This window comes from Ciconia boyciana, chromosome 8 (genome assembly GCF_034638445.1).
Source record: "Ciconia boyciana chromosome 8, ASM3463844v1, whole genome shotgun sequence".
NCBI classification, from domain to species: Eukaryota; Metazoa; Chordata; class Aves; order Ciconiiformes; family Ciconiidae; genus Ciconia; species Ciconia boyciana.
In genome coordinates this window covers 3,330,112-3,352,782 of record NC_132941.1, presented here as the reverse complement: position 1 = coordinate 3,352,782, position 22,671 = coordinate 3,330,112, and the positions used below count along the sequence as shown (strand labels likewise).

The 22,671-nt window shown below is 47.4% G+C and overlaps 2 protein-coding genes across 11 annotated transcripts in view; one reads left to right on the top strand and one right to left on the bottom strand.

Moving 5' to 3' along the window:
• Positions 1–10,337, bottom strand: part of DPP8 (dipeptidyl peptidase 8) — a 31,524-nt gene extending 21,187 nt beyond the window's left edge. For 5 of the 9 annotated variants that reach the window (XR_012043825.1, XR_012043826.1, XR_012043827.1 and 2 more), the window contains exons 1-7: positions 10,075–10,235; positions 6,147–6,416; positions 4,439–4,551; positions 3,306–3,479; positions 2,227–2,395; positions 879–989; positions 363–491 (exon numbers count right to left, since the gene is read on the bottom strand). Coding sequence is in view for 6 of the 9 variants with exons in the window: in XM_072870488.1 (XP_072726589.1) it covers positions 363–491; positions 879–989; positions 2,227–2,395; positions 3,306–3,479; positions 4,439–4,551; positions 6,147–6,405 (955 nt within the window). In the remaining 3 variants the exon portion in view is untranslated. Of the gene's footprint in view, positions 1–362; positions 492–878; positions 990–2,226; positions 2,396–3,305; positions 3,480–4,438; positions 4,552–6,146; positions 6,417–8,087; positions 8,104–8,577; positions 8,684–10,074 lie in introns of those variants that run through there. The other 4 variants (XM_072870494.1, XM_072870490.1, XM_072870489.1 and 1 more) reach the window with 4 other exon arrangements.
• A 68-nt stretch (positions 10,338–10,405) lies between these two features.
• HACD3 (3-hydroxyacyl-CoA dehydratase 3) lies at positions 10,406–22,651 on the top strand. 2 transcript variants are annotated; one of them, XM_072870573.1, is made up of 11 exons: positions 10,406–10,567; positions 10,929–10,971; positions 12,238–12,311; positions 14,646–14,810; positions 15,829–15,880; positions 16,251–16,361; positions 16,980–17,107; positions 17,610–17,722; positions 18,290–18,396; positions 19,483–19,614; positions 20,594–22,651. In XM_072870573.1, exons 1-11 carry the CDS (start codon positions 10,481–10,483, stop codon positions 20,668–20,670), a joined length of 1,089 nt encoding a protein of 362 aa, XP_072726674.1. In that variant the 5' UTR covers positions 10,406–10,480; the 3' UTR covers positions 20,671–22,651. The 2 variants fall into 2 exon arrangements, with proteins under 2 accessions (XP_072726674.1, XP_072726675.1); XM_072870574.1 differs by lacking the exon at positions 19,483–19,614.
• The last annotated feature ends 20 nt before the right edge of the window (positions 22,652–22,671 follow it).

Here is a 22,671-nt window from a genome sequence, read left to right as displayed (position 1 = left end):
TTTCCTCAGAGACACTGGGCTATAATGAGAATCAAGTCCTAACAACTCAGATCTGCCAGGATCTGAGACAGCAGCTCCAAAATAATCACAATCAGATAGGGTTTCTGCCAGCTCCTGAGACACCCAGACTCAGAGCTCTTAGTAACCACATGGCTGGAATACCAGCACAGTCACCAGTGACTAATCTAACCTCCACAGTAGCAGTTTCCCCAAACACATTTCCACCACCTGGACACCAATTCAAAGACTACTCAACACCTCTCCAACAACTCCCTGCTCTAGGCTAGGAGAGTCACTGCTGTCAGGCACATGGAATCAAATACGTCTCCCAGAAACAGAGATGTAAGGTATCAGGATCTCACCAGTTTTGGGGTACCGGAAGGAATCTGTTCTTCTTGTCTCCAGCATGGGTGATGTGACATGAATAATTTCTACCTCTGACTCATCATTTTCTTCATAAAGAATTCGAAGAACTTTACCCCCATTCAGTGCTGTAAATGAATTAACATTTCCTGGTCAGAACAGCTCTCATTATCAGTTATTGCAGGCATCAATATTCTCTCAGGAGCACAAGCAGGTTGGAACAATGAAGAAAAATCCAACAAAGTCTGTGATTCATGTTTCATTAAACAAAACACTCGGAGACTCTTACAACTCCTACCACTGTTGTGAGAAGGAAAGTTTCTTCCCCCAGTAATATGTGCTCACAAGGCCACTGTAACGTGCCCACTGCTGCAGGTAGTTGAAAAGGAGCTACGAGTATAAAGTTCCTATCTTGCATAAAGACAAGTAACGGAAGAAAATAACTCTGCGCTGGACAGCACAGCAGAGGGGCCGCTACTTGTGTCTGTCAGACACACTGGATCCACCACACTTACTTGGCTGTGCCTTTGGGCTCCACCAGTAGCCAGTGTATCTGTCAAACTCCTCCTGCAGCACAAAAGTAGCCACGCCAGCAGATTTTGGATCCTCCTCAACATTGGCCAGTTCTAAAAAAAGACACAAAAGAATTAGTTCATGATGTACTGCAGAATCAAACCAATTCTGCATTATCCCAAACATGGCCCAACTTCACCCCCCAGGAACAATTACACAATAATAAATATGACTTCTCAGCAGATTTGTTTTCTGCTTCCACTCTGCTCTGTTGATTTATTTAGGGAGGATCTAATCCTCTCTGACATGGCAGCTTCTTTTAGGAAAGGAAAGCCATCTTCCCTTCTTACTCCTACCCAATTAGTCTCTCAATTTCCTATGTACTAGTTGAAGAAATAAAATGTTCTCTCTACCTGAGCTCAGTGAATTGGAACCACAACTTTCAAGAAAATAAAAGAAAAAAAAACCCAAATGCAAACCTTTCTGAACAACTGAAACTGAAAATATCAACATTCAGAAAAATGAAAGCATCAGTATTTCATTCACTGTACAAACCAAAAGTAACAGACTTACATAACATCTCAACATGATGACATATCCATAGGGCTTCAATATTTTTCCTGTTACCCTGGAGGTAACTTAGCAGCGCTCCATAAATAATTATCATCTGAGAAGGAGTCATTGCTACAGTTTATTTTTAATGTACTTACATAATATTTTAATATTTAACATTTAAATAAGCTAAAGCATTATTATAAAGTGTCATAAATTTTAATTTAACTAAAATTTAAATTATATAGTTTAAATACAAAGTATGATTTAAATACACAACGCAAGTGATTTTTAAAAAGTGTTTTATCCACACTTTCCCACTTTGCTTCCTCCAGGATACATGTCTCAGAGTTGAAGAGGGTAAGAAGTGAGGACCTAAGTTACAGAGTATGAAGGGCCAGCAGAAGCCACAGTGCTATTCAGAAACTGTCTATATTGTTTCTAAAAGGCCTGTGGCCTCATTTCACTGACAGAAACTTTCCTCCAGCTCTATTCCACCCACAGCTCCTCCACACAAAAAAGGCTGTTCCAATAAAAAGGAAAGTGCTGTGTTTCAGGAGAAGAGCCCTTCCATATGTATTCAACAAATAACTCACTTTGCCAGATTCCACAGTGCAGGGAAAAGAATCATCCCACAATATTTGCACTAGAAGAAACACGTAGAACGTGACAAACAAGGTGGAATAAACAGTGTCCATTCCCCCAGATTTCAGAAGAACCCCTAGTGCCATTGCTTAATTCAGTCTAGCAAGAACAAGTGCAGAGGAGGTGCAGAGATTTTAATACAGGATGCATTACCATTGTGCACAAATGTTAGCCTCCTTTCTTCTCTGGTTTCTATATTAGATATCCAGATGTCATTGCTATGGATAAATGCAATCCAATTTGGATCAGCTGGACAAAGCTTGGGATCCATCCGGATATTTGGACAACTGGTCTCTACCAGAATGGGTCTCAAAGGCTGTTGCTGTTTGAAAGAAAAAAAAAAAAAGCACAGTAAACAATGATAACACAAGGACACTTACAGAAAATAAACTGGATTATCAGAAGGTCTCTAAGACCACAGTGGTGTGGACACTGACTTCAAATACACAGGTTTACAACAGAGGAATCTATCAATTTTAAACACAGAAAAATACTATGCAGATATTTTATAGGGAAAGTTTTGCTTCTACCATGGCTGCACAGATCCCACCATGGCCTCTCACCACTGCTGAGGATTAGCCACAAATCAGAAGGCAGCTTGCCTAGAGAAGCCTGGCACACTCTTAAAAACAGCACCCTAAAAAGAGGCTGGCAGAACATACAATCTTGTCCTCCAAAAGCAGCTCAGGGTACAGTAAATTCCCCCTGACAACAGGGTTAGATAGACATCAGGCATTTGTTATAATAAGAAATTATCTCAGCTTTGAAGTCCAGCTTCAGCACCAGCAGAGTAAAGGTTGCTTGTTCTACCAGTTATACAGCCAAATCTTGTAACACATACAGCACTGACTGCTGAACAGTGACCTCGAAACCACAGCTTGGGAACAAAAGCTGCCTGTGATGTGACTTGTGACTACATGAAAGAGCATGGAGCATCACAGCCTTCGTGTTGCTTTTTATTGGCATTGCTGCTTATGAAAAATCAACATAATCTGGTGTCCTGCCTTGCTGCCACAGTTTCTACTATTTCTTGTAATTCTCCATCTGAGTTTCTACAACCATGGAAATGCATCCCTGTGGAAGACTTCTCTGCATTTCAAGGGTTGTCAAGGCTACTTGCCACGCTAGTGCAGCATAACTGACGATCACGCTCTGCTTTCGCTCCAAGCCAAAGCAGCTTCTAGCCAGAGGAAAGAAGTACTGCAGAAAACAGGAGAGATGAGTAAACTCACAGTGAATCCATGAGGGCCTCCATCTTTTACGTGATAAATTCCACTCCCAGCCTGAAACAGAAAGGTGCCGCTTTCTCGGTGGTAATCATAAGAGGCAATCCCAATGGTGCCAATTCTCTTCCTCTCCCGTAGCAACTCCTCTTCACGAGAGTACATCCCATAGTCCAGGATGGCCTGATACGGGCAGAGAAGCACAATCAACACGTCTGCTCTGCATGTCTTACTGTACTGTCAGAGTGTCTCTGCATGCCAAGCTTCCAGGAGCAGATGGCTGTGCAGACACCCTCCTCCTCCAGAATCCTGCTGGCGGCTACAAGCCCGCTCCTGCTTGTGCCTCTGCCATCAGCACTTGTAGGTGCAGGCCATGATCGGATCCTACACAACTGTAAATCTGGTAGCCTCTTCTCCCACAGCAAGGCCGGCATTATTTCCTATATACACTTGTATAAGAAAGATCAGACTGAAGGTCTGTTATTTCTAGAACGAGCACGAGAATCTTTGCTAACTTTCACAAAGATACACAGTGACTGGTCTGGTGGGAGGAGAACACAGCATGAATTTTATGTCTGGCTGACAGCCTCAGGAAATAACATGGGAAAAAACACACCTAATTCCACATGGGGTTTGTCCCACCTCCTCCAACCTGCCATGCTGCCTGGGGTGGGACTGATGCGGGCTTGCTGTGCACAGAGGTGAAAAGGGGACACACATCCCAGCGAGTGGGAAAGGGATCCTCTGCTCCAGCATGAGTCACGGAGCGACTGACTGATCCTCAGGGGGACTCATCACTTCCCCCTGCAAGACAGTGATTACTGGAGGCTACAGGGTCCTTCAGCAATCCCCAGGATCTCACAGCAGAGAATGTGATGCAAATTAGCACTTGCAATCTCTGCCGGCAAAGGAGGAATCATCCAGCACACACAGTTTCTATGATGCGCAAAGGCTGTAACTCCAAACACTGATGAGAAAGCTGTACTTGTTTTTGAGATGGCTGCAGAGTTAGCCAAGTACAAGAAAAATCTTAAAATCTTTAAGACAATAAACTCCAAATTTTAACGATGACTTATAGGTGCAACCCTAAAGCCTGTATACTTGCTACGATGCCAAGAAGCAAGAAAGAAATCAGGACCCACCGGAAAAAGATCCAAAAGAGGCTTCCAGGAAAGCAACAGGACGGCAGCTTTGTTTATGGTTTTGGGAATTTCAGAGTAGAAGAGTGTGTTCTCCCTGTTCTCCCCAGACATTGCTATGAAAGTGAGAAGAAAAAAAAAAAAGTGTATTAGCTTTCTGTTAATAATCCAAACACTCTCAAAGGATACTGAGGAACAGTTTCACATGCCCTTCCTACCAGAGAAAGTACTGACAGTCTCTGCACTGCAGCCTCGCTCTGGGAATTGCCTTCTTCACAGAAATGCAAGTCACGGAGAAGGCAGAGAACAAGGAAATACATCCAGCCTTACCCCACACTGCCTGAAGCACATCTGTGTCTTCCTGGAGGCTGGGGCCCCTTTTATTTTGTAAGCTTTTAGAATCAAGGAGAGCCTTTCTGCTAATTCCCCTGGCTGGAATACAACATGATGCAGCCTGTGTTTCAAAGATAACGCGTCTTTAGGAAGGCTTGAACGTCCCTTTTCTGCTCCTCTCCCTCAGTGCTATTCAGATTTCTGAAAGCTCCTGCCAAGGCACATGGGGATCAGCCTAGAGGTGGCCAGATGTGCCCTGAGGAAGGCCAAGTCTGACCTATAGCTCAGGAAGTGGCACATAGGAAACCAGAGCTCATCTCAGCTGGGGTCAGCCTTAATCCACCCTCAACATGCTTGAACTCAGCATCATTCAAGGATTATGACCCCCGTCCTCTGAAAAGGGGAAAAAGAGATAGATCAGCAGCTTTCCGACTATGCCCAGCACATGCAAAGACTCTGTGAATCACAAATCAGAGGTTATGCAACTAGCCTGAACAGCAAGCAATGGGGCTAGAACATGGTTCCGGCTCCAAGGCCTTTGCTCTGGCCATTGCTTCTCCTCTTAACCCAGTTTTTCATGGACTTATGTTCAGCTAGTGCAGCTTCTGACAAAAGCATTCCTCTACCACAAGGCCTGCTCCAAAAAGCCACCCAGAAGGTTGCTCACAGTGTCATTTACAGTGCCAAATCACTTCAAGCACAGCTGCAATTCAGAAATGCAGAGATGTCAAGTGAACACTTATTAGTGAAACAATGCAGAAGTGAGGCACTGCAGCCAAGAAGAATAAATTACATTAAGTTCTTCATTATCAAGACCAAAATTGTTGAGAAAAACATGTAGTCTTTAAGCTGCCCCTGCCCTACACTGCTATTTATTCCCTCCAGAATGCCAGGAAAACCTATTCCATCAGTAGCTGAGGCACAAAAGACTTTCAAAATTCCACTTATAATTTCTGTTTTGGAAGGAAACTTTGAAGGAGAAAAAGGTTCTGCTCACTAGTGGTAATTAAGAGAGAGGAGATCAAACTGACACAGCTTTGGGAGAGGGGATATCATACTTGGAGTGAGAGAAAACAGACCGAACAGACTTAACCTGTCCTCCCAGCTAGGGAACGTGCCCCAAGGGACAGTTCACAGCTCTTTTCCAGCTCCAACAGGCCCAATGGGTCACCTCCAACCACACCATTTCTGTGGGAGATTACATCGCAAGTTTTAATAAGAAATTACAATCATGATCATGACATTTGCCCAGCCAATGTGGCCTGAAATCTATTCTGATTTAACTGCCAGAAACATCCAGCTCTCAAGAACAGTCAAACCTGAACAGCCTCCGCAGTGACTATTTAGTCAAAGACACAGGCTGTCGCAGCAAGCTTACCCAGATAGTAGATCCTATCGGAATGAGGTCCTTCAGGATCATTTTTCTTCACAAATGTGAAGTCGTGAGGGGCTTTTGCCATCATGTACCCATGATACTTCCGCGTATCTGTGAGCAGTTTCCGAAGCTGGCTCCAGGAATGTCTCTCTACATAGAAAGGTTCCAGTTTTGGCTGCTCCTCTCTCTGGACCTGCTCCTCACGGCCCGCAGTTTCAAAGATTTCAACGCCCGGCTGTTCAGTTTCCATGGCTGCTGCCATGTTGCATGTTTCTAGAAGAACAGAATAGCAGACGCTCAGCACTGCCTTCCAGCAGCCCAGCAAACATTCACTTCAGACTCCCAAAACACACCACAGCAAAAGTGCTGTAAGAAAACCACCATTTCCTGTTGGGTAAAAAAAAAAAAAACCACAGCAGAATGAAGAGGACTAGGAAAGAGATTTCTGCTGTGGAAAACAGGCTGTCATCACTCAGCCTTTCAGAATGGGACTAAGAACTTCATAGAGCCACACAGATTTATTGTTGTTTGCCTTTGCCACCCCCCCAGATACCAAATACTCTATTCATGAAGTGGATAAATTCTTCCCCGTTAAGCTCCTACCTACTTCTTCCTCCCTGTGAACTGCACGAATATCACCTCACTACACTGATATCAGAACAGGGGATGATTAGGACTGTAGCAAGATCTGGGACAACCAACTGCTTAGAAGAAACAACATTAGTAGTTGATTTGGAACCACCAGGCCATACACAATGGGCCTAGGCAACTGCATGCCCTTATTCCCATTATTCTCCTATAACTTCTTGTGTTTGTTTGCATCTCCTTTCAAACAAAGCTCAGAGGGTCTAGCAACGATCATCACTATTATATCATCTCAGGGATATAATTACAGATACTGTATGGCTAAGACTCTTCCAGAAGTGTGAGGCGATAGCAGAAGAAAGGGGACACTGAAAAAAGCAGTTTCCAAATAGATTTATCTGCTGCATAAGCCTTATCCTCCTGAACAGGTTGTTAATTTAGCAGATATCTCTTCCTGCATTCAGCTGTGCTTTACAAAGCAGATCTGAGCTGGAATAAACAGCCCAGATGTCTGGCAAGAGGAAACGGAGTCTTTCCACTGTAAATCCCAGATCCGAGGGCAGCTCCAAAAGGATCCAAGCTATAAAGTCCTGCCACATAGTTCATTACCAGAGACACCAAGGTGTAAGGATTGTCAATCCTCAAAAAGAGAGGTTGTTTCTATATATAGAATGGAAAGGCTGCACACCTGTTCTGCACGCTGCTAGGGCAGAGCTTGGTGGCCTGAGCCTAACAAAAACATTAATACAGACTAAATAAAGCATTCCCATTGAGCAGACAGGCACTAAAGGACCACTGAATCTCAAGGCATGGGCTTGGGCAGCACAGCTGCTCGGAGAAGCTCCTGGATGGACTCTCTCTCCTGTGGCTCTCCACAGCAGCTGAGATATCTGTCACAGATGAGTGAAAAAGAGACGACCTACACCTTGGGCTAAACCCATTTTAACACAAACTGCTAAAAGCAAAGCAGGGCAAGTCTGGATTAAAAGTCTGGTTCCATCTTTGACAAGACAAACACAACAAACACAGGTCTTTCTTTTGTCTGAACTACTTATAACACAAAAATATGGCACAAATTAAACAGTCCTGTAAAACTGGAAGGGGAGTCCAAACGCATACGTAGAACACTGCTCTGCTCAGACAGCGTTAGAAACTGACAGGGAGACTTCAATCCTGAATCAGAAAACTCTCATCTAATTTGCAGAATATCAACGAAAAAAAATCTCCTTTCCCCACCTACACCCAGATGCTGGGATGTCTCAACCCGACCTACTTCTCACACTCCCCCCCCCCCAAGAAAAGAGACAGAAAATGAAGAGCGGCAGACTTTAACAAGCAAACAGGAGTGAGAACTTCCACCCAGCAAGGTGATGGTAGTCCAGGGTAAGGCGAGGGTCTGCCTCCCAGGAGATCACTGCGGGATCTCTACTGCAGCCACCTTCTGCCACGTGAAGCATTTTATTTCCACCTTCCTGCAGCCAACAAAGAGAGACCGCCCCATGCTTCACACCAGCTCAGGGGACCCTCCAGCACTTACAACACCGTAGGACGCCTCGTACCCGCCGGGTGCGCCGGAGGGGCAGGTCGGGCCTGAGCGGGGTGAACGGCCACGGGTCTGCCTTTGCCGCCGAGATCGGAGGAAGCGGGAAGACCCCAAGAGGGGCCCTCCACCGCCGGGGGCAGCGGGCAGGCCTGGCCGGGGGCGGAAAGCCAGGCCGCCCCGGGGCAAGCCCCCTCCTCCTCCCGCCCACGGGGTACCAGCAGCTCCCCCCAGGACGGAGGCGGCGGCCCCGCTCCCAGGAGGCCACCTCCCCCAGGAACCCCGGGCCTCACGAGGGTCCTCACCCACCCCGGTACTCACGGCGCTCCGCGGCGGCGATGCTGCCGAGCCGCCCCGCCGGGCCGCTTCCGCTTCCGCCAGGAGGGGCCGCCGCGCCGCGCTACGCGAGGCGGCGCCCCCTGCAGGCGGGGAGGAAGCGGCACCGCCACACTCGCCCCAGCCGCGCCGAGCACCGCGGAGTACGGACGAGGGCGCCGCCTGCCGGCCGGGAGGACCGGGCTGCGGGGAGCCAAGGGGAGGGACGTGCAACACTCCCCGCCGTGCACGGGGACCCGGGACACACACCGTACCCCTTGCACGGGGACCCGGGACGCACACACACACACTACCCCATTCACAGGGGTCAGGTCACACAAACCCCAATGCACGGGGATCCTTCAGCTTCAAAAATCGGCTTTTTTTCCCCCAAAAAAGCCAACGCTTCCACACCAACAAGCTTCCCACAGCGAAAAAAAATTCCCAGCTACTAATAACACGTGTTCAGCCCAGGGCACCCGCAGGCTCCAGTGCAGTGAGCCCCCAGCCAAATGTTTCTATACATTTGAAGTTCCCTTTGCAAAGCAAAGCCCCTTTTTGTAAAGCAAAGCCTTTTCTGATCCACTATAAACCAGAAAAAATAATTTTGCTGCAGGTGCTCCCTCCTAAATGCGTGCACAGGTAGAAGCCCCAGGTCACACACAGACCTGACGGCTGTTTTTCCCACACCAGCTGCTCAGTGCCATCTCCCACATGCTGTCCTGGGGCTTTTTGGCCCCTCCTAAAGGGTACGTGGGGTTTGCGTTCCAAAATAAAGCAGCCCAGCACCCATTGCTACAGCTCGGCCGTCCCTCCGCAGCAGCTTTGCAGCCCCAGGGGCTGGCAGACGGTGGAAATCCTCTGCTCAGAGGCAGGCTGAGGCATGGAGCTGGTGTCTCTTCCTGACATGATGTGGAGATTTGCACAGAAAACCCTCTGTGGGAGAACGAGAAAGCGCCCTGAAGCTGGGAGGGAGAGGTTGCGCCGAGCTGGGTTGGAGGAGAGGATCAACTTTGTCAGCTCAATGTGGAAGGCCACAGGCGAGGTGCCCTTGCGTGAGCTGCTAAGGGAGCAAGGGGTGGCCTTTTTGAAAGTACCACCAAAATCAATGCTGCCCTTTTTCAGCCTTATTAGCAGCAAGGCCTTGGGGCACATAGTCATTACAATGCAAGAGTTTAGAAAGGCTGGGGCATCTGGTCACAGGGCAGGCTACAGAAGGCACGGCACTTTCTAAATTTTTGTCAGCCTCCCTCGGTTATGGCTACGATGGCTTGAGATGCTCTCCGTGCCCTTGCAGGCAATGGCCGCCCCTCGGTGAAGACCTGTGGCACAGAGGGAGGAGGAGGGGGGTCAACTCCAAGGCGAAATCCCCGTGGGTTACAGCGACAGCGGGGCACACTCGAGGGGCCGGACGTCCCACAGGGTACAGAGCTGCTAAGGGGGGCTGAAAGCCAACGGTGCCCGAAAGGCGTCACAGTTCTGTCAAAATACCTGACGTGCTCTCTCACCGAGGTCGCTGCCATCGCGGCCAACGCAGGCGGAACCTCTGGGGCGTGCGGCCACCTGGCACGGCGACGCGAGGGAGCGGGGGGGTGACGGGAGAGGCCGCACACGGACTGGGGGGGACACGCAAGGCCCCGAGGTGCCGAAGGGGAAAGTGGGGGTGCACCGGACGACACCTGGGGCCACAGGAGGAGCTCCGGGACGCAGCGGGGCCCGGCGAGGCGAGAGCTCAGGAGCCGAGGCCCCGCCGCCACGGCCATTCCCGCCCCCTTCCCCGCTGTGCGCAGGCGCAGTAGGAACTGCCCACCCCCGCCAGGGCGGTGGGCGCTGTGCGCAGGCGCGCGGGAGCCCCCTGCCGCCTCCGGGAGCGGCGCGGCGCGGCGGGGCGCGCGCCATGGCGGGCCCCAGCCTGCGGCCGCACGTGCACTGGGCGCAGCGACACCGCGAGCTCTACCTGCGCGTGGAGCTCAGCGACGTGCAGGTACCGGGGGGGGAGGGGCTCGGCGGGGGGGCGACCCACCCGCGGACCCCGGCGGGGGATGACCCCCCCCGGAGACGCCGGCGGGGGGTGACCCACCCGCGGACCCCGGCGCGGGGCCGCCCCGTGGGGACGGGGAGGGCGCCCACGCAGCCCGGCTCCGCGCCGGCGGGTTCGCAAGCGGGCCGGGAGGGGTGCGGGAGGCTTAAGGGCAGCGGCGGGGCCTTGCACCGCAGCGAGGGTGGGCTGTGCAGGGGGGTTTGGGGGAGGGCTGTGCTCGCGTGGGGTCAGCGCGGCCCCGCGTTTCGCGGGTGCTCGGCGTGGGTGCGTGAGCTGCCGCCTAACGCTTCTTCTCCTTCTGCAGAACCCGGACATCAGCATCACCGACAACGTGCTGCGTTTCAAAGGTGGGGGCTCCGTCCCTGGGGGGGGTCTCCTGCAAAGCCAAAGCCACCTCTCGCTCGCTGAGCCTGGCCCTGGCCCACCCGGGTGTGCCGTGTCCCGGGAGGAGAGGCCGGGGTGCCCGCAGCCTCGGGGTGCCCGCAGCCTCGGGGTGCCCGGTCCCCATCGCTGCCCTTGGTGGCAGCGACCGAGCTCTGTGCTGGGTGCCGGGCATGTACGGCTATGTGATGACACACACCCGCCTGCGAACCATTGCATTCCGGCGCTAGTAACAATAGCAGGGTATATCTTATCTAATAAGAAAAAAACACCACTTCCCCATATTTAAATATCAGTGAAATTTCCATACGTCTTTGCTGCCCTGTCTCAGCTGAACCCTGGAGATAGCTCGCAGCAATTTTTCCTTCCACAAAGACCTTGTTTGCAACTGTTATCGAACCTCTGCATCGGGAACTAGTGCTCGATTTGAAAGGTAAAGCAGATCTCTTCCTAAAAGATGGTTTTGTTTCAGCCGCGCAGCTGCACGTTGCAGCACCGTGGAGCTTGTGCTGGTTGGCTTGTCCTGGTAGCACTGAGGATATGCTGTAGCTGTTTTTATTTGGGTTTTTTCATGTATTTGGTTGCTTTCTTTAAGATGCATTGTCTAGGAAATGCTGCCTCCCTGGTGAGCCACAGCCAGGGCCATTTGATAGGGTGCTGTTGCACATCGTGTTCACTTCAGGATCAGTTTACAGCGCGGAAAGGTGGAAATTAAACTCAGCATGCAGGTTTTCGGAGCCCTTCCAGGGTCAAGACCCGTGTATGCGGGAGACGAGAGATGAACGCACCCTCCCGCCGTTGGGAGGGGACTCCCCGCATCACGTTCCTACGGACCCACCGTAGACCGGGCTCCTTGGGTGCTCGCTTGTCAGTGCGGAGGCTGGATCCCTCAAAGGCTGTCCAGCGCAGGGGATTTCCAGTCGTATTCAAGTTAGCCGTGAGCAGCCTTTTGGGCCCCTCTTTTTGGGAAGCTTGCACGCTGCCTTGCTGCGAGCGAGGACCCTTTTGCAGTGCCGTGCAGAGTTGCGGCAGCTTTAGCTGCCGACTCCAGCGACCACACCTCTGAGCAACACTTGAGGCTGTTTGTGTCTTCCCTGTGTGGTTTCCTCTTGCCTCCCAGCAAGGCAGGGGGAAGGACTGTAAATAACCACTGAATATTTCTACGTATAAAGCGTCCTTTGCAGGTGGGGTGTGTGGAACCTTCACGCTGACTGTTAATTCTTGTCTTTTAGCTCAGGGTCATGGTGCCAAAGGGGACAACATCTACGAATTTCAGATCGAGTTCCTAGAACCGGTTGAGCCTAAAGTAGGTATTTTTACTTTTCTAACTCTTGCAAAGAAAAAGTAATTATTGAAAAACTTGAAAGGAAAATGGCTGCGCGTGAAGTCCATAATATGCCGTTTAGGTTTTCCTGGTGACTCTGTAACTGCTGCAAACTAGAAGCTGCCTGTGGCAGTCCTCTGTCCCGGTGCTCGGCCACCATCCTGCCTTAATGCAAATCACCCCGCTGGAGATGGTGCTTGCATGGGTCAGCTTCAACAGAAACAGCGCCTTACATGTATCGGTTGTTAAACAGCAGTTGTAAATTTTTTTAAGCATTTAAAGCAGCAAAATAACGGGAGAATCTGGCAACGTGTTGTCTCATGCAGCCTTGACTGGAGAGCAGGGGAACACTGTGCTGCGAAGTGTCAGTGTGATGTTTCCTGGCTTCTTTTGCGGCCCGACAAAATAAAGTCATGAGAACTAGTGCTTCTCGTGCAGATTTCTAAGGTTGCCAGTACAGATATGCTGCAGCTCCTATTGCAAAATCTTTTTTTAATTGCTATTGTACTCTGATAGCAGAGAGCTTGGCTGGAAGAGCAGCCCCTCCATGTTACTCGCAGGTGGCTGTAAAGTCTGTCTTTACCTCTCAAAGCTGTTAGGGGCACAGGAAAACTCTGGGCTCTGCTCCCAGTGCAAGATTTGTGCTGCTTGTTCCTGGCTGCCTGTTGGGGATAGCTGCAGTCAGACTGGGAGCCACCGTTCACCTCTGCTGCTTCAACAGGGGAGGAGACCGCTCCTCTGTGCAACACACCAAGGGGCCGGAGGGTAAATTTCTAGGGTCTGGTCATCCCGAAATTGATGTTGAACCGAAACTTTCCTGGGGAAAGGCATCCCCAGCTCTACGCTGCTGTCAGCAGGCGGGTTTCTTGTGTGGCTCCTACCACCAGGTATTCGGTGGCAGACAATGAACGTCTCTTGGTTCCGGGATGGGGTCACCAGTTTGTCATCTGTCCTGTAAAGCAGCAGCTGCCTGGTCCACAGTGTGGGGAGAGGTGCCCACCGCCACCCACGCTTGTCCCCTGTGCTGGCAGACGCGGGCTGTGCTGGGAGCCAGGCCTGGAAGGGAAGCCCTTGCTTCTGCAGAGCAGCCTCCTTCCAAAAGTCTAGTCACTCTGAGTCACTGTGGAGGGGCTGGAGGAGAATGAACTCCGTGAAATCTGTGTAACTACAGATGGTTGGGACTAGGAAGTATTGCAGTCCATGGTTTCCTCTTTTGGCTTTGATGTGCACCATGAGTGCCTCTTGCTGGTGCCAGGCTGGCCACTGGCGAGAGATGGAGCTTCCAACAGCCGAGGGACAGGCGTTGGTAGCTGTAAATTACAGCTACAGCCTTCAGATGTCCCAGGAGCATCCAGACAGCCTTGAGAGAGCAGTGCTGGTGTAACATGCACAGTTAAAAGCGCAGTTTGTGGCTCTTCTGCATCAGGTTCAGCTGGTTTGAGAGGCAGTCCCATGCAGAGCACCCTGGCGTAGGCTCGAGGTGCGGAGGGCTGCGATGGTGGCAGTAAGGGTGGGCACCCAAGGTGACAATGCTGTGGGCTGTAAGGATGGAGAGGTTCTGGGCTGCCTTTACGCAGAGTGTGGCCGTGGTGGAGAGGCCTCGTGGGGTGGCAGTGACCACACTGCCAGGTCCGTCAGCTCACCATTGTCTCCAGGTGTTTCCTAAGGCTGTTAGCTCTTCCTCTTGCTGTAGCAGATGTCACATGGGCTCCCCTGTTTTGGACAGGGACCGGTGGCTGGTGGTAGCGTTATTTTTACCACTGGCTAGCGTAAGTGGGTGGCTCACAGTACTAAATGCGAGAAGATCTAAAGCCAAGATCATGGGTTCTGCCTAGGAAAGCTAGCGCTAGAGTCTACTATGCTAGCGCTAGAGTCTATGCTAGCGCTAGAGTCTATGCTAGCGCTAGAGTCTATGCTAGCGCTAGAGTCTATGCTAGCGCTAGAGTCTATGCTAGCGCTAGAGTCTATGCTAGCGCTAGAGTCTACTATGCTAGCGCTAGAGTCTACTATGCTAGCGCTAGAGTCTACTATGCTAGCGCTAGAGTCTACTATGCTAGCTCTTTGTGGTGGGATGCAATGGTGCTGTGCAGTACGGGCAGGCTTTCAAGCTGCTTATCAAGTCCTACAGCCATCACGGTTGCCATCTTCAACTGGGCTGCCCTTTGCTTCCATCCCTTGGGTGGCAGAGAGATGCTTGTGTTGCAGCAGTCCATGTCATCCCTGCCTCCCTGATTAAGGAGAGCTTGGGTATCAACTCAGTCTCAGAGCTTGTTTCTCAGGATTTTTGCTGATGTATGCTCCTGTGTCTGCCCTCAGCCTGTATGCAGGGTGACTCAAAGGCAGCTGAACATCACTGTGCAGAAAAAAGAGAGTAACTGGTGGGAGAGACTCACCAAGCAAGAGAAGCGCCCGCTCTTCCTAGCTCCTGACTTCGACCGCTGGTTAGATGAATCGGATGCTGAAATGGAACTGAAGGAGAAGGTCAGTCCTGTGGGCATGTGTAGCTTGTGCTGCCAGCTACAAAGCAAGGATAGCTGCTGTTCTGCGCTTGAACTCGTGTTCTTCATTTACCTGGAGTTGTATGGCATGCTGATTGTTACCCCTATTTCATACAGATCCCATGTAGAATTGGTTAAACAGTCCAGATTGTAAGCAGGAATTCAGAAATAGGCACAATTCTGGCTAGAAAGAGCAGCAGCGTGAATCTGAACTGGTGGCTGTGCGCTAGCTCAGCACTGGCCAGGGTCGCAGCCAAAGGCTTGCACCCCTTGCCCGATGCCTTTGCAGCCGTGTCCTGATCCATATGAAGATCATATCAATGTGCCGTACGGAGCCCAGAGACGCCAGTCCCGGCATTGCTTGTCTGGAAAGCAGGGATTTCTAAGGCTCTTTCCTGAGCCACTGGGCTAGCCCCGACGGTGCATTCCCGCCATCTGGTAAGCTCGAGCAGCTTATTGCAGCAGGGAGGTGCGAGACCGTCTTGGAAAAGACTTGAACAGACCACATTTCTGCAGATCTGTTTTACAACAAACGCTGCCCTGTTCCCCTCCACAGCCACTGAGCTTAGTGCGGAGGAGAAAGGGCCACTGCAATGCCAGGAGCCAGAAAGCAGTGGTGGAGGGCAGGCAGAGAGCCTGGGCTGGCTGTTCTCAGTTCCCTTCAGGTCACTGGTGGATCATGAAATGTTTTAAGGAACAGCTCTAAGAAACAGTAATAACTGAGAATTAACACAGGAAACAGCAGGCTTTTTCAGCAAAAGCATCTAATGACTAGAATAAAATACATAGTGAGGGCAGGATAACTAGTTAATACTCTCTAGCTTTTACTGTACCATAATTTCTGGATGATGAACGTGCTGCTTTGTACAGATGAAAATTTAAACCCTCTAGCAACTGGCTGCTTAGCTGAGTTTTAAAACCACTAGCTTTGCAGTAGTATAGTTAACAAATCACTTGCTAATTACAGTAACAGTCTTTAAAACCTTATCCTTCATCTTAAGGAAGAAGAAAAGATTAACAAAATGAAAATAGAATCCAGAGTCCCAAAAGACCGTAAGTAACTGTACCTTTTTAGTGTGTAAGGTGGGGTTTAGAAAGCTGCTGTCACTCTTATATGCAAACCTCAACTCTTACGGAGCAATTTTGACTGGCTTGGTGCATCTTGGAGGGGGATCTTTTAATAAAAATGGACTGCATTTTCCAAGGAATTTAAAAAAATCTGACTAGCATGAATTGAGTTCTAGCAGATGATGGTAAAAGCAGGCAGAACCCACAGTGCACACAGCAACCCCTTTATCGCAATCGATAGCTTCCGCTTTTCTTGTAAGCTTTATTCTCACAGAAAGCCTGTTTTGCAGCTGTACGCTTTGCAGAAGTGTTACCATTGTACTCTGCTCACCTGACGTGTTTATTATGATTTTAGCTTTCAAACACCTGAAGAAGGGATACTTGATCATGTATAATCTTGTACAGTTTTTGGGATTCTCTTGGATTTTTGTGAACATGACAGTACGACTGTTCATCTTAGGAAAAGGCAAGTAATAAGCACTATTTTATTTACATTGGGGGTTTTGGTTTTTTAGTGTTGTTTTTAATACTTTCTAAATAGTGAAATCTAAAGGAAGACATATTTAGGAAACAAAACTGTAAATGCATCACTGAAGCGCACAACAAAAGCCTCTCAAAAGCTATCACAGTGTCAAGGATAGGAAAATACTGTCCTCTTGTAAATCACAACTGCATATTCTGATGAATGATACTTGTACACTGCCAAGATTACTTCTAAAGAAATGAGTTGGAGCAAAATGTCGTGCTCACTGCAATGTTAGTATTTTTGAAAATGAGCCGGGCAGAATATTTTGTTTTTGAAGCAAGAACGATTCATTCTATTGAGGTACAGCGCTATAGCTTTTTTTGTAAAGCAATTACTGAAATAGGTGTTGATCCTTCTGTGTGTGAAACAGCACTTGAGCAGTGTTTGTGGCATAACTGCTGTGACTTCAAGATAAGGCCTATAAAGAAGTTAAGTAATAATGCATGATGTTTTTTTCAAATACAACTAGAATCCTGTTACCAAAAGCTACGCTGCTGCGCCAGCTTCCTGAACGTGGCAATTCATTTGTTCTCTAAAATGGTTTCCTGTGTCTTACAGATTCCTTCTATGATACGTTTCACACTATTGCTGACATGATGTATTTCTGTCAGACCCTGGCATTAATGGAGATCATGAATTCACTAATAGGACTAGTCAGATCACCGCTGATACCTGCTGTAGTGCAGGTAATATTTTAAGATTCTTCTCCTTGCTCTTCCCATGTTTAAAGTAAATCTCTGTTTTACACAAGTGTTGGGACTCTCCTAAAGTAAGTGATACAACCTCACTGGCACTGGACTAGAGAATATATTATTCAAGAGCCAGGAATCCGTGCTTCCCAGTCTTAGCTGTGGCAGGCTGTCTTCTTCCATCACCTACGTAATGTACTTCAGGACAACAAAAGCAAGAAGTGGCTGATGAAAAGTACATGATTTATCCAGGTTGTGGTTGTTGTGCATAAAAATAAGGATAGATGATTTAAGACTGGGTCCCTTGGATTGCACCGAAATCCAGAGCAAAATGCACGCTCGTAAGAAGCAGGGCACAGCTCAGCTGCAGAGTTAGTTACGTGCTCAGCATATGTTTCGGGCGTGAAGAGTAGATATCCTGCGTGTTTTTGACAGCAAGGACTTGCTCTTTCTTTTGATGAAGAGTGCAACTGTTCCTTAATTTGTTTTTCTTAAACAGGTATTTGGAAGAAACTTTATTTTGTTTGTTGTCCTCGGAAGCTTAGAGGAAATGCAGAGCAAACCTGTGGTGTTCTTCATATTTTATTTCTGGAGTATCATTGAGCTGTTCAGGTTTGTGGGATTTTTCCTCTAGCAGGTGTGTGTACAGAACAATGTGGTTGTTCCCAAGAACTCTTTAAAGAAGATTTTGATCCTTGTACCTTTTGGAAGAGTGGCTCTAGTGCATTGGCTCCAGAGGGTAAAATCTCCTTTAGACACGGGCTATCACAGCCTTCCTAGGCTGCTCCATCTGCCAAAAGCTGGGACAAGGCTGGAGTCTGAAAATAATACTACCCTGACCCTAGGGAAACCTGTTGCTTTTTTCCTTGAGGGTTCTATTGCTTTGAATTTCCATTGTTAAGTGAGCCACACTATGCTCTGTTTCTCTTTCAAAAAAAGTATTTTGAAAGGTTTATTAGGCAAGCCAGGCAGTTCGTCCATATGGTCAGAATAATAGCATTAGTTCTGTAAACTGCCAAATAAGGGTGTGTCCATCATGATCCATAGGAACAATTTTTGAATATTCTTGGGTCATTTGGGAATTGACTGTTCTATACAGCAGATACATGCAAGACTAATTCTAGCAGGAGCTTCCATTTTAAACGGTGTCTGTTTCTTCTCACACTGAATGGGCTTTAGGTATCCGTATTACATGCTTTCGTGCATCGGTATTGAATGGAAACCACTAACCTGGCTCCGTTACACTACCTGGATCCCTCTCTACCCTTTAGGCGGCTTGGCAGAAGGTATGTCCAAAAAAGACAATTTAATAAACAACAAAGTCAAGGCTGGGCAAATAACTCAATTTTTGGTTTGGCTGCTGGACTAAAAAAGGATATAATAGAACAACAGATAAATAGACATTTGCTTTGAGCTGAACCAAATGTAAGCATTTTTGTGTCTTACTGAATCAAGTATTTTTTTCAATTTGATGTGAAAGGAAGTCTTCCTTTTGGGCACTGGATAGGAAAGTAAAGGCAACAAAAGGTTACCTGACAAAGTGACCAAGTGTGTGCTGCGGTGCATGCGAGCGGCACAGGACGACAATGCTCACTTGCCCCTGCTGATCCAAAGCAGTGTATTTGCTTTTGTCTGCTAGACCTGACTTGGTCAGCCTAGCTTGGGTTCATACCAGCTCACAGATCTTGACGTTATCTTGTAAATCATTGCACAGGACAGGCAGGGGCCGATTCTTCCTCTGAAAGCAGCATAGCCTGTTCTGAGACGGGCATGGTGCTTCCCAGATAGGGCTCTGCTCCCTTTCTGCTTTGAGAGTGACAGCTCCGTGGAAGAAGCAGGCGCCTAGTGTTCTTGCTGTAGCCCCTCTGGGCGGGGGGGGCTTTACAGTGACCTCTTCTGTCTTAACAGGTCTGGAATATTTTTAATTTTTTTTTATTTAAGAAGCATATCACCGCTCAGCTCCTAGCTGTGAGAAATGTATCGTAATCGTACCTGTCAGAACCTGTTTCTACAAGCCAGGAGTAGGCTCGGGCATTGCCCAACTCCAAGCACGTGAAAGTCTCTGCCTGTTTCATTGCTGTGGGTATTTCTGCATGGTAAATACTGCTGGCATGGGCCCTGCAGGCTACAGTTGTGTATGAGAACAGTGTCTCACCCCGCAAGTTCACTGCGCTTAGACTTTCAGAGCCGAACTGCTATACTGCCTCAGCTGGCTGCTTGCCATCATACTGCATGTTTAAAAAACAACAGCTTTAAAATTGGTATAATTAATGAGAGCTAGGAAATAAGAAAGGAATATCCTGAAAAAGTTGGTGTGGGCTGGGCAATTGTATATTTTGTCTGTGATAATGATGGTGGCCTTCTGCTTTCAGCCGTCTGTATCGTTCAATCCATTCCAATCTTCAGTGAAACAGGGAAATTTAGTCTGGGATTGCCAAATCCACTGAACGTCACAATCCAGTTTTCATTTTTGCTTCAAATATACCTTATAGCCTTGTTTTTAGGTAAGATATTTAATTGTATTTCTCACTATTGAAATGAAAAGGCCAGTTTCCTCTGAATAAGTATATTTTTCAAAGAAAATTAAATTCCTGCATCTTGGGGATCATGGCAACACAAAATTGCTTGAGGTTAAGCATTATCCTTGTTGCTTGTTGATGTAAATTTGTCAGTAATGGAGGGGAACACACCTACAATTAGCACTGGTTAGCGGCCCAAGGAGGAGACCTTGGTAACAAGTTAGCAGCATTATCTACTGATCACTTGGGTTAAAAGAATAATTTTTACATGTATTTACAACCTCAGTATAGGTAGTTTCACCTTTTACATGGTATTTGAGCTTTGGAATGATTTAGTGGAAATCGAAACATAATTTCAAATTAAAGCAATGTTTAACTAAACTGCATTATAATCACTAACGCAACATGAAGTCATGTTTTTCCAGGAAACAATATAGAAGGCTCTTTAAATAGTAGTATATTTAAAGAAGAATGGTGCTTGTTACATATTTGGTTTCTGGTGGTACATTTTTAAACATAAATTAACTTTGTAGTTTGCACACCCAGTATGCTGGGTATCCACAACTCAGTAAAATCTAGCCTAGAATTTTAAACTGAACTCTCACTAGATTAGACTAGAAGATAGAACTCTCCCTTTCACAGACACCGCTTAAAGAATACCCGTAATCGCGTTTCACTCTGAAATACCTGTTTGATCCTTCCGCAGCTCTGCACAGCCAGTGTTGCAACTTTTTAAAAGTGACAAACCAACCTTCTGAGCAGCCCCGGTACCAAACAGCCTGTGCAGCAACTCCTGCCTCACCCAGCAAGAAAAAACTTGCATTATCTTTCAATGCTATACATACCCTGAAACCATTGGGGTTTTTGTGTGGTGGTTTGTTTGTTGTTTTTTTAAGTTTGGTACAGCCATCTAGCATTCAAAAGATGCAGTAATGTCCTACCTAAACACTTTGTTCTTTTTCAGGGGTATTTGTAAACTTCCGTCATCTCTACAAGCAAAGGAAACACCACCTCGGACCAAAGAAGAGAAAGATGAAGTAAAGGAGGACTGCAATGCTTTCTTATCTAACTTATCTCAGTGACAAGATAAGCCTCTAATTCTTGCGGTTTTACCCACTGTAATGTAAAGAATTTTGTAAAATGAAATGATCATGCTAGATTTCATGATTTCATAGTGAGTTTAGGTAACATTCCCGTATACTGTATTTTGTTCCCTTTCAATCATGTATGCATGGCATTTACATGAACAGTAACATTTAAATTTGTATCCTGTCAACTACCATATTAGAAAGAAATCCTATTATCTGCATATAATATGCTTATAAACAGTGGAGCAGCACTAAATAGAAATAGTGTTTATCTTTTAATTGGATATTTGCTCTTTCAATATTGCATGCAGATAGGGCTTCCGATGTCGGGATATACTATTAGCTGGCCCATGCTGTTCCTAGGGTGCATCTTGGTGGCAGGAGGAGCACAGTCTGAGACCACTGTGAACAGTGTTCGGGTGTTTATTAACAGTTGGGGTAAACTTCCTCAGCACATACCCCCCATTTTCTTCTGCAGCATAGTGATGCTGCAGAATTAAAACTGGAAGTAGCTCATGTTGATTTAAATGCTACCAACTTAGTCTGTTTTTAGTTTTGCCTTAACAGGAGTGCTCTGTGGATCCTAGCATTCCTGTAGCAACACATCCTTATCCAGTCATTAGGGAAAGGAAGCTGCCACTCTGTGACATGGTCAGAAATGCTTTCCTGGTTGGTAATGCAAGCACTGAAACATAACAAAATAAGGAAACATAGGTACCAGCTTTCTCCTAGCATGTGAGCCCCAACAGAACTCCATCCCACCCACGCAAAGGGAAAATGTGGAACTGTCATGGGAGACCGGGCTCCTCTGGTCATTCCTGGCAGGGCTGTAGCTCCTGTATTTATAGCCTTCAGAAAGGCAGTAAAGATTGCTTTTCTACTTAAACTTTCAGGTGCATCCGAGACTTTGGTGTATATGCTTTGCTGGCTGGCCCCTGTGGGATGGAGTAGTGGGTCAAAATAACCGTGTATTATTTTGATAGCATATATCAAATCTCCATGAGGGAGATCCCACACAGGGTTTGAAGGGACCCTTTCCTCTGTGCTTGCTTTAAACAACAGCAACAACAGAAACAGAGAAGCTCCCCCCACATTCCAGGTCATCTACTGTCTCACCTGGAAACCTTTGTTTCAGTTAACTTTATTTCAGCATGCCCTTCTTCACACCTAGCCTCCCGTAGTTAATTCCAGATCCCTCTGGCTTCCTTAATCCAGTTTAGAAAACGTACAACAAGTTTGCTCTAAACTGTACTGTGGTTATGAACAGGTTGCTTCACAACAACTGCCACTGCCCCCAGGGGGATGCAAAGCAATGCCAGCAATCCAGAACAGGCACTGAAGTTGAGATTAGCTTAGTGCCATGTTACTATTTATCTTTATACTGTAAAACAATATGAATCCTCCAGAAAATTATTTTCTATATTAAAGGTAACAAACAGCTTACTGTTTGTGATACGGACCCAGTGATTGTTACTGTAAAGGAAAGGAAATAGTGTTAAAAGGAGATTTTAACAAAGAACTGGTACAAGCTCCACGCTGCATTTCACCAATTGTGTTCTGTCAACAAGAGGTGTGATACAACTTCTCTTTAGGGATACTTGAGGCTCGCACTCAAAGGAGAGTGCAGCTTACTTTACTCAGAAGAGTTGAGCATTATTTACACACTTAATATTTCACTATAGCACACACTGTACCTATGTTTGAAGTATGTCAAAGGATTGAATTAGCTGAATAATGGAACAGCAAGGATGACTTTCATACTTTAATTTCTCCACTGGGCATTTAAACTTTGGTTATGAAATCCGTATGTATCCATACACATGATATTTCTCAGTGAAATTGTGGTACCTGGTGCAAGCTGTCATGGATCTTACACTACTGAATTTTAGTCCTTCAGAGAGAATGTGTTTCTATTAATAAAGATTTACAACCAAGTTTTGCTTTAGTTTAGTTG